A 10,911-nucleotide genomic window follows, 5' to 3' on the forward strand; every position below is an offset into this window, starting at 1 on the left:
ATTTTATTTATATATAAATAATTTTTTAAATTTTTTATTGTATTCATGTATTTAATTTTTTGGAGACAGAGTCTCGCTCTGTCACCCAGGCTGGAGTGCAGTGTCGTGATCTTGGCTCACTGCAACCTCTGCCTCCCGGGTTCAAGCGATTCTCATGCCTCAGCCCCCCAAGTAGCTAGGATTACAGGTGCCCACCACCACGCCCGGCTAATTTTTTTGCATTTTTAGTAGAGATGGGTTTCGCCATGTTGGCCAGGCTGGTCTTGAACTCCTGACCTCAAGTGATCTGCCAGCCTTGGCCTCCCAAAGTGCTAGGATTACAGGCATAAGCCACTACACCTGGCCCATAAATAAAATATTTTTTAAAATGCTGTTACTGGTCTGTTATCCTGGACTGCTATATTCCCTGCTAAGTAAATTGATTACTCCTATTTAACTATAAAAATGTAATTAAAATTTCAGAGTGCACTGCAACCAAGATTTACTTACCTCTTCCTCTTTAAACAAAAGAGTAAACGAAACACAAGATTCCCTCTTCCTTTTCATGCATTCCACATTTTCTGAGTGCTGGTTATGAGTCAGGCACCATACTCAGCACAGGGATGAAAAGGTGAATAAGACAAAATACTAATACAACTCAGATGAGTAAAACAATAGAGATTACTTGTCAGGAAATTTACTTCAGTTTTATAATTTCAAATAGTTAAAATAGATCATGAAGATCAAAGTTCATTTACAGTGCCTGGCAGTTCTGTAAATTTATTTCTCTTTCCCTTTTGCACTTAAATTACAGACCTGCAGTCTGCTACCAAGCACTGTTAGTGGCAAAAATTCTAATGCTCGGCAGGACATGGTGGCTCATGCCTGTAATTCCAGCACTTTGGGAGGCCAAGGCGGGCAGATTGCTTGAGCCTAGGAGTTCAGACCAGCCTGTGCAATATAGTGAGAGGCTTGCTCTATAAAAGAAATTTAAAAATTTTTAAAAAAAGATCACTTTAGTCTTCATAGAGATAAAAGAAACAAGGAGATAAAGCGAGGCCTGGTAAGGTCACTTAGCCAAGTAACAAGGGGTGGTGCGGGTATTTGGACCCAAAGCCTTACACCAAAGTCCATATTGTTCACTGAGCTCTTAATTACTAACCAGTCCATCAGTAAGTCCCATTGGCTCAATCTCAAAATGTAACCCACAGCCAGATACTTCTCACCACCTCCACAACTACAGCCCTGGCCCAACCACCATTACCACTAACTTTTAACTATTACAAATGGTCTGTTCTTTCTTTGTTGCCACCTGTCCTATATAGTCTATTCTCATACAACAGCCTAGTGATTCTTCAGATCAGACCAGGTCACTCTCCTGCTTACTGTCCCAATGGCTTTGCATCACAACACCCTAAGTGAGCTGGCCTCTGCCCATCTCTGGAACTTCATCTCCTTCCATTATCCCTCCTGTCATGAAGTTGGAGTCACATGGGCCTCATTCTGAAGTAGGAACAAGATTAAGCTCACTTTCCACCCCAGGGCTTTTACATGGAGTGTTTTCCCTGTTTCAATAATGTTCTTTCTCATTCTTCAGTCCACTTTGTTCAAATAACCACTCCACCTAAACTTATTACACAGAACTTATTCTAAGGAAGGGTGAGGACATGTGTGTATTATGTATGATGAGGCAACTTGTCGCCCAAGCTGGAGTGCAGTGGTGCAATCTTGGCTCACTGCAACCTCCACTTCCTGGGTTCAAGCGATTTTCATGCCTCAGCCTCCCGATTAGCTGGAATTACAGGCATGTACCATCACACCCAGGTAATTTCTGTATTTTTAGTAGAGACAGGGTTTCACCATGTTGGCCAGACTGGTCTTGCACTCCTGAGCTCAAGCGATCTTCCCGCCTTGGCCTCCCAAAGTGCTAGGACTACAAGTGTGAACCACCACTCCTGGCTTCATTTCTGATTTCATTTTTGAATTTTTCATAATTCGAATCTCTTAAGATAGCTATTGTAAAGCACTTTATCTCTATACTCCCTAAGATTACTTATAATCATAATTCTTTCAGTTTGATAATGAAGCTGAAGTTAAAAGAAATAAAGTGAATTGGCCAGTCATTGAGGGGCAGGGCTGAATTTGAACAAATCTCCATTCAGTACTTTTCCCATGGACAAGGATGTGCTTTTCAATGTGTCCAGTCAGTAAGCAGTTTATAGGGTACCAAGTGATGTGCTAACATCAAGCTCAAACTTACTAATTTTCATATTGACAGAGCACTATTCAAAAGAATATTTTTAAAGCAATTTTGTATCAGTTTTTTCCTTGAAACTGTCTAGGTAGGTAAGAGGTAAAATTTCTAGTTAATAGATGAAGGGAGCACAAAAAGGTAAGTGGCTGACTGAAAGCAGTCTGAGTTCAAAACTGTAATACTTTTTGCATTAAGTTCTTCTGTCCAGTTAACCAGATTAACAATATTTAAACTACTGATATGCAAAGGACTTAGTCTAAAATTAGAAGTTAAGAGAAGTACATTATCCCATAAGTTGGGGTTTATCTGTTTAGGGAACTGTCATAAAGAAATACCATGTATTGGGACTCCCATATCTAAAAAGTTCAAGAAGTAATATACCAGAATTATAAAATTATGAAACCTCAATTTCATTACCAGCCTGGGCAATGTAGTGAGACCTCATTTCTACTAAAAATCAAAAGAATCAGCCAGCATGGTGGTGTGTGCTTGCCGGCTATTCAGGAAGCTGAGGTGAGAGGATTGTGTAACCCTGGGAGATGGAGGCTGTAGTAAGCTATGATCATGCCACTGCACTCCAGTCTGCACAACAGAGGGAGACACTGTCTTAAAAAAAAAAAAAAAAAATCTGAGCATGGCACTATTTCATATAGCATGTAATAAATTTATAGAATTTAATATATGAAGATGGTAGTAAAAATACAGGTTTTTTTTTTTTTTTTTTTTTACAAAATATCATGGACAACATTTTGAATGTCAAAGACAGACATAGCTATAATAAAGTTGGAATATATCTAATCTTTAAAATGCACATCAGGCTGGCCAACATGACATTTCACAACCATGGAATCCTTGAACAGAATAGCATATAGGTGTGACCATTAATTGTACATCCCAAAGATCAAGGTTAAAGACTTAAACATTTATCCAATAATTCAGTGTAAACCAATGCTCCCCTCCCCAGCCCTTGACTCAGGGTGTTGCTCTGTCCATCAGGCTGGAGTGCAGCAGCACGATTGTGGCTCACTGGAGCCTCAAACTCTTGGGCTCAAGTGATCCTCCCATCTCGGCCTCCCAAGTCACTGCCTGTTCTTTTTATATCCTAAAAGTAGAACTGTTGACCTTAATGCATGGTTACACCTGGGAAACTACACTTGGCTTAATAGTCTGCTTCATTCACTTTGCCTGGGGTTGATTTTGCCTTACAGAAAACAAAGTTTCCCTTCATGATTCTGAGATTTAAAAGACAAACATTATATGAAAATACAGACAGGCCTATACCTAGTAATAAATGAAAAACTGAACTCAAGATGATGTATGCGTATTGACAACAAGCAAAATGGTATACTCCATATCAAATGACACAGTGACACAGGAGAGTGGTTTCCAATATATTTATTTAATCAGAACTTCAGAGGGTTCTAGAAACCTGCATTTTTAACAAGGAATGCAGATGATTCTAGGTTTTGATTAAAAGTGTGGTTTGGGGAAGCAACTTTACCCTTTATTGTGTGTCAGATTACATATACAATAAAACAAAAAGTAATGTAATGGAACAAAAAATTGCTTTATACAAAATACTAGTAGATACCCAAATACAATATGGTCTTAAAAATAAAATCATATGTATATATAGTTGTATTCCTAAGTACAGTAGTGCCCCCCTCATCCAAAGTTTCCCTTTCTGTGGTTTCAGTTACCTGTAGTCAACCACATTCTAAAATAGGTGAGTACTGTAAAAGAAGATATTTTGAGAAAGAGAGACCAACCACATTCACATAACTTTTATTACAGTATGTTATCATTGTCCTTTTACATTGTTATTAATCTCTTGCTATGCTTAATTTATACATTATACTTTATCATATATATATCTCATATATATATCATAGTATATATAGAAAAAACAGTGTATAAAGGTTTGGTACTGAGGTTTCAGGAGTTCACTGGGGGCCTTGGAATGTATCCCCCAAAGATAAGGGAGAACTACTGTATGCAAAATCGAAAGCTATACAACAATCAGAAACGTTAAGAGAGCAAATCCAAGTATAAGTGAAGACACTCCTCTGAATTCCCAGGTTTCATCGAGCATCAAAAACAACCACTGTATTAATTTGAGTTAAGGACAAAAACGGTACTTAAACATTATTAAAACTGAAGATTTCAGTCACTTTCTCTTTGCAATAAGCTGGTTTGTTATTTAACTTAAAATACAAAAAAGAATGGAATTCACTATTTACTGTGACAATTGGTTTTAAATAAACTAAAACACTTTCAATTTTTATCACCACCTTTTCCATAAAATATATCAAAAAACACTAAAGCAGGCCAGGCCCAGTGGCTCACGCCTGTAATCCCAGCACTTTGGGAGGCCGAAGTGGGCAGATCATGAGGTCTGGAGATGGAGACCATCCTGGCTAACATGGTGAAACCTCGTCTTTACTAAAAAATACAAAAAATTAGCCAGGCATGGTGGCAGGCACCTGTAGCCCCAGCTACTCGGGAGGCCGAGGCAGGAGAATGGCGTGAACCTGGGAGGCAGAGCTTGCAGTGAGATTGCACCACTGCACTCCAGCCTGGGCAACAGAGTGAGACTCCGTCTCAAAAAAAAAAAAAAAACACTAAAGCAATGTTAAAGGTGATAATCTGTCGATTTAAAAAAAAAATGTGTTAGTTGTAACAATTTACTCAGTATTTTCTTTTTCTACATGGGGTCACACTATGTTGCCCAGGCTGGTCTTGAACTTCTGTAGCCTCCCAAAGTGCTAGGATTATAGGTGTGAGCCACCACGCTTGGCCTACTCTCAATGTTTGAACAATTCGTATGCTCAACTTTTTCCATTAGGTAGTATACACAATATTTGTATTTCGCCTTGTGAACTTTAGCTTGTCCATAAAATCAAGCTCAAGAATGAATACTTACACAAATGTAGTCATGCATCCATAATGACGTTTTGGTCAAAGATGGATCACATATAAACAGTGGTCACATAAGATGATACATTTTTGCTGTACCTTTTCTATGTTCAGATATACAAAAACACTGTATTACAACTGTCTATGGTATTCAGTACAATAACACGCTGTACAGGTGTGTAGCCTAGCAGCAATAAGCTATACCATGTAGCCTAGACGTGTATGTATAGTAGGATATACGGTCTAGGTTTCTGTAGGAATGATAAAATTGCTTAAGGACACAATTCTCAGAATGTATCCCTATCATTCATCTTTATCAACCCCAGCATTACTCATTTCCTCCTACCTCATATGTAGAAAGCACAGTTAAAAGGATACATCTTTTAGTCCTTTTCTTGTACATTATTCTGTATCCACATTCTCTGCATCTGATTGGATCCCTAGATTTTATTTCATTTTCTGTGTGACATTCTGGAATTAAAAAAAAAAAAAAAATTTACTCAATGCCTAAAAGGAAAATATTACAGACAAATTATCTTAACTATATTTTTCACCTAAGGCAATTCAAAACACTAAAATATACTCAATCTCAAGGGTGTGCTGCTATTATTAAATGTATTAGGTAGAAAAGAAAAGAGTTGTAGGCCATGCATATTTCCAGGAGAGAGAATGAAATCTCAACGAGTTTTGTTTTTTTCTGTTAGTAAACGGAAGACCAAGGACGAATCCAGATCTACTGACCTCAAGGAGATTTTTTTTTATGGTTGCTAAGTGTTCTACTGTATAACTTTGAAGACCAGTAACTCATTTAAGCAAAGAATAAATGTAACAATTTCAAAAAAACTTAAATAAAATATTCTTACTTTATGTAAGTGTTACTCCTACCTCCACAGATATATATCATTGGTTGCTGCTTTGGAGGTTGAACGTCCTTCTGGGTGTCCATTGTTAGCCCCTGAAATCACAGACTCAAATACTGAATATCGCAAAACGGCTTCTCACAAGTCCATCTGGGCCCATTTTTCTCAGGAGAAGCTAAAAAGATCCCAATTCCTAATCTGCTCCTTTCCCCAAATCCTATAGGTCTCAAGCACGAAACGCATACACACAAGTATTGAGCGTTTACCCGAAACTGGACATAATAACTACTCCATACATGATAGGCCATTATAATCTTCGTAACAATGCTCGGAGACATCACTCTTATAGATGAAGCAACCGATACTTAGACACATTAATTTCCGCAGAATCACTCAGCTACTACAAGTTAAAGGAATACAGATCTGACTGCAAAGTTCGCGTCTTCGTTTAACACAAGTTCTATTTTTCCCAAACTCTAGTAGAAGTTAGCCAAAAACAATTACATCCCTCAACAAGGGAACAGGCTAACCGAAGGGAAGAACAATGAAATAACTCCTATTGGCTAAACATCTAAACTAAAAGAAAATAGGGAAAAGAACGATAGCATGGACTGTATCCCCAGGCACTCTCAACTCGACCTCCATACCGGACCTTTTTACCCCAAGTGTCTTTCCAGTTTTGGCCCAAATATCCACCACAAACCCCAATCCGCCAATTCGCTACCTACACAGCACGGAAAAACTTCTCACTCCGCGTTTCCAAATACAACCCTCTCGTCTAGGTGTCGAGACCAACTTCCGGCGCTGGTACATGACGCACAGTGGAATCTGTCTCTCTCTCTCTCTTTCTCCCCGCCTCTTCCGCCCCAGGCGTGGCCCGAGAGTCCGGATTGCGCAAAGGCGGTAAAGCAGGGGCTTTCTATTAGATTTTACGGGTTTAAGTGCCTGTTTGGTCCCCAGCTATTTTAATTTTGCAGGAAAGCAGAGCATTGTAACAGGTATGCAAGCACAAGGCGGTGTGTGTTTCTGACCAATGTAGTGGTACAAAGTAATACTTTTCCAGAAGCGTAGAGGGTTAGGAGAAAAACCGAGATGACACTTTTCATGAAGTACTGGGCTAGCCGTTACTCGGACGAACGTAATAGATTCGACTACACCAATGATTTTCACGTGGGAAAACACTTTTCCAGATTCTTTTTAAAAATTGATACCTGTGGTGTGGCAGTGAGGCAGCTGCCTCTTATCCTCTTGATTTGTCTTGATTTGACAACGTGCCAGCAGCCCTCGCTCGCTCTCGGCGCCTCCTCGGCCTCCGCGACCGCTCTGGCCACGCTGGAAGTGCCCTTCAGCACGCGGCTGCGCTGTGGGGGCCCCGCTCGGGCTGGCCGAGGCCGGAGCCGGCTCCGTCTGCTCGCTGGGAGGTGTGGAGGGAGAGGCGCGGGCGGGAGCCGGGGCTGCGCCGGGCGCTCGCGGTCCCGCGCTGTTTCCGGGTGCCCGCGGCCCGCCGGCGCCTTTTGGGCTTGATCTGGGGAGGAGTCCCCTCTAGGCTGCAGGAGTGCCCGGGACTAGGTGCTGCAAAGTCCCGAGGCCACTGCCAGTGAGAAGTGAAGCCGCCTGGGCTTCTGGGACGAGTGGGGACTTGGAGAACTTTTCTGTATGGCTAAAGGATTGTAAACCCACCAATCAGCACTCTGTGTCTAGCTAAAGGTTTGTAAACGCACCAGTCAGCGCTCTATGTCTAGCTAATCCGGTGGGGGCTTGGAGAACTTTTCTGTCTAGCTAAAGTACTGTAAACGCATCAATCAGTGTTCTGTGTCTAGCTAAAGGTTTGTAAATGCACCAATCAGCACTCTAAAATAGACCAATCAGCAGGATGTGGGTGGGGCCAGGTAAGGGAATAAAAGGCCAGCGGAGCCAGCAGCGGCAACCTGGTTGGGGGCCCTTAGCATGCTGGAGAAGCTTTGTTCTTTTGCTCTTGGCAATAAATGTTAATGCTGTTCACTGTTTGGGTCCCAGCTGCCTTTATGAGCTGTAACACTCACCGCAAAGGTCTGCAGCTTCTCTCCTGAAGCCAGCGAGACCACAAACCCACCAGGAGGGACAAACAACTCCGGATGGGCCACCTTTGTGAACTGTAACACCACAAAGGTCTGCAGCTTCACTCCTGAGGCCAGTGAGACCGTGAAGGAACGAACGACTGGGAGGAACGAACAACTCGAGACGCACTGTCTTTAAGAACTGTAACACTCACTGCCAGGGTCCACGGCTTCATTCTGGAAGTCAGCGAGACCAAGAACCCACCAATTCTGGACATACTACTGTTAAATCCTTTGCCGAATCCGTTTACTTGTTTTAAAGCAAAGGCTAGCATGATGGTAGCTACATGAACAACTCCCACTTAAATCTGAGAGATTTTGGTAGCTTTTGTTGTCTACTCTCCCTCCCTCCGTTCTATGTATTCCACCATAGAACAACAAAACACTCTGCTCAGTGGAGGTGTGTTCTTTCAAATATCAAAATTTCAATATGATGGATCAGTTGGGTTCAGAACGTTTACGTTGGTTTCCCTTTTTTGCAGAAGATATTTTGCTTAGTAGGGTGAAGAAAATGAAGCTACCTAAAAAAATTAAAAAACAACTTGTTAACTATTTTAAAGTTAATGAAAGAAGTAGGCACTCTTTCCCCCAACACGCACTATGTCTGATATTTTATTAAGCAGGTTATACTCCTTTCGGGCTCTCCATCCAGAAATCTCAGAGCTTTGAGCTTCATCTTTCAGTTCCAGGAGTTCAAACTCCTTTTGTTGCATCTCCCCAGACCAGCTTGAGAGATTTAAGTTGATCTTTCCAGGAAGATGCCATTTAAAAACCATTCAGGGAAACAAGCAGTTCCTGGCTTCTTTCTTCACAGACAGGCTTACAGAGCATAAATATTTTAACCATTAGCACTGTTACAAAGTACCTCTCCTCTTAACTAAAGAGGTGATCTAACAGAAGAGGCACAATAGGCTTCCCTTTAAGAACTATTAGATGGAACCATTGTTAACCTAAGAGAGATGACAGAGTGTTCCCAAAAGTCATACTTTCATATTTACAAGCTATCTTGTATTCTAACTCTCCAGTTGAAATATCAAGATAATTCTGGTGCAGAACAATTTATGGAGATCAGAATGGATCAACATAGGTAGAATATAAATGGGTCCTGGGGCCCTACAAAAGGGCAAGGTAATGACAAGTCATAGCAAGAAGATTCAGAATTTCAACAAGAATTCATGTTGGTGCTAGTTCCCGATCCAACATACTCTTTCCTATCAGCAAAGACTGGTAGTTTTAGGATCACTTGGGAGTATGGTCAGTGTAAGCTACCCTATTATCAATGATAGCATTAACTAACTTTTTCTGAGCAGGTACTACATGCCAGACATCATTGTATTGCTCTGTTCTAATGGGGGTAGTTGTCTTGCCCTCCTGGACAATAGTGCTTTTTAACTCTTTATTCAGAAGGTTATGGAGATGCAAGTTGCTGGTTTTTTTCACCTGAATCTCTGTGTTTCCCTTTTCCTTGATTATATTCACTTAAATATATCCAGAGAGCTTGAATATCATGGTAATTTGGGAAATCTCCCATTACGTTTTATTGGATGCTCCCAAAAAGAAGCATCAGATTTTGTGGTAAGCAGACAGCTTTTAGAGTTCTGAAGTCAATGATGGTATGACACCCAATGCAAGAAAGGAAAGCAAAGGGCTGGGCACGGTGGCTCATGCCTGTAATCTCAGCACTTTGGGAGGCTGAGGTGGGCACATTGCTTCAGGTCAGGAGTTCAAGACCATCCTGGCCAACATGGTGAAACCCCCTCTCTACTAAAAATACAAAAAAATTAGCCAGACATGGTGGCATGCACATGTAATCTCAGCTACTCAGAAGGCTGAGTTGCAAGAATCGCTTGAACCCGGGAGGCAGAGGTTGCAGTGAGCTGAGATTGTCCCACTGCACTCCAGCTTGGGTGACAATGGGAGACTCTGTCAAAAAAAAAAAAGGGAAGCAAAAAGGCAAAAAGACTGTGGTGAGCAAAGAATATGAAATTACAGCTCAGTGACTTAAATCCGGAGTATGTAAGTAAAGCTCAGGCATACTACATGTAACTAGGTGTCTTTTGCCTGTTTTAAAGGTGGGGAGAGGTGACAATGATTCTTCCTTAAACAATATAAAGGAGATATGATATGGTCTTTTACTCCTCAGTCATAATAAAAATATCTCAAGAAAAATTAATTAACTGGAGAAAAAAGAAAAGGGCAAAGTTTAAATGGTTTTGGGGTTATGTGGATTTTATTTAACCATAGGCAAAATTCCCTGCCCTGTTTACATTGGGATAGAGATGGGGAGCAGACATTAAAAATGAGTAGATAATATGGGATTTTAGAAGATAATAAACTACACAGAGAAAGTTCAGTAGAATTCTGCAGAATTGCAAATGTGGGGCAGGAAAGGGTAAAATGGCTGTAGTACAGATTTGTTTGAAGAGCTAGAGAGGGTACTATTCACTCTACCAGTGCGTGTTAGGGTAGGCTTCAGAGAGGTGCTGTCTTGAAGAATGTGTAATTCATTAATCCTTTACAGTCCTACAGGTACCTCAAACTTAACCTCACACTAAATGCATCTTATTTTCTCCCAAGCCTATACTCTTCATTCCCTCACTCCTTGCCCCATGCAGTTGATTCTGCCAACTGAATATGTCGCGTCTTGGTTCTGCTCCACCCCCACTGCCTTCTGGAGAAATGCAGTAGCTTTCTACTGGTCTCCTGGCAGCCACCCTTGCCTCTCTTCATTCTGTCCTCCATTCTGCCACCGGAGTGGACTTTCTAAAAACGCTCTTCAAACTCTTAATGTGCATCCAGAACTTTC

At 41.0% G+C, this 10,911-nt stretch overlaps 1 protein-coding gene across 3 annotated transcripts; it reads right to left on the reverse strand.

Annotated features, from left to right (window-relative positions):
- Positions 1 to 3,611: 3,611 nt before the first annotated feature.
- POLR2K (RNA polymerase II, I and III subunit K) lies at positions 3,612 to 7,569 on the reverse strand. 3 transcript variants are annotated; one of them, XM_017859466.1, is made up of 4 exons: positions 7,221 to 7,569; positions 6,035 to 6,104; positions 5,528 to 5,620; positions 3,612 to 4,337 (listed from the first exon to the last, which is right to left on the reverse strand). In XM_017859466.1, exons 2-4 carry the CDS (start codon positions 6,093 to 6,095, stop codon positions 4,315 to 4,317), a joined length of 177 nt encoding a protein of 58 aa, XP_017714955.1. In that variant the 5' UTR covers positions 6,096 to 6,104; positions 7,221 to 7,569; the 3' UTR covers positions 3,612 to 4,314. The 3 variants fall into 3 exon arrangements, with proteins under 3 accessions (XP_017714955.1, XP_017714953.1, XP_017714954.1); XM_017859464.1 differs by lacking the exon at positions 7,221 to 7,569 and adding an exon at positions 6,738 to 6,838; XM_017859465.1 differs by lacking the exon at positions 7,221 to 7,569 and adding an exon at positions 6,734 to 6,828.
- Between the last annotated feature and the right edge of the window lie 3,342 nt (positions 7,570 to 10,911).

Source organism: Rhinopithecus bieti, unplaced genomic scaffold (genome assembly GCF_001698545.2).
Source record: "Rhinopithecus bieti isolate Rb0 unplaced genomic scaffold, ASM169854v2 scaffold_47952, whole genome shotgun sequence".
Lineage (NCBI taxonomy): Eukaryota > Metazoa > Chordata > Mammalia > Primates > Cercopithecidae > Rhinopithecus > Rhinopithecus bieti.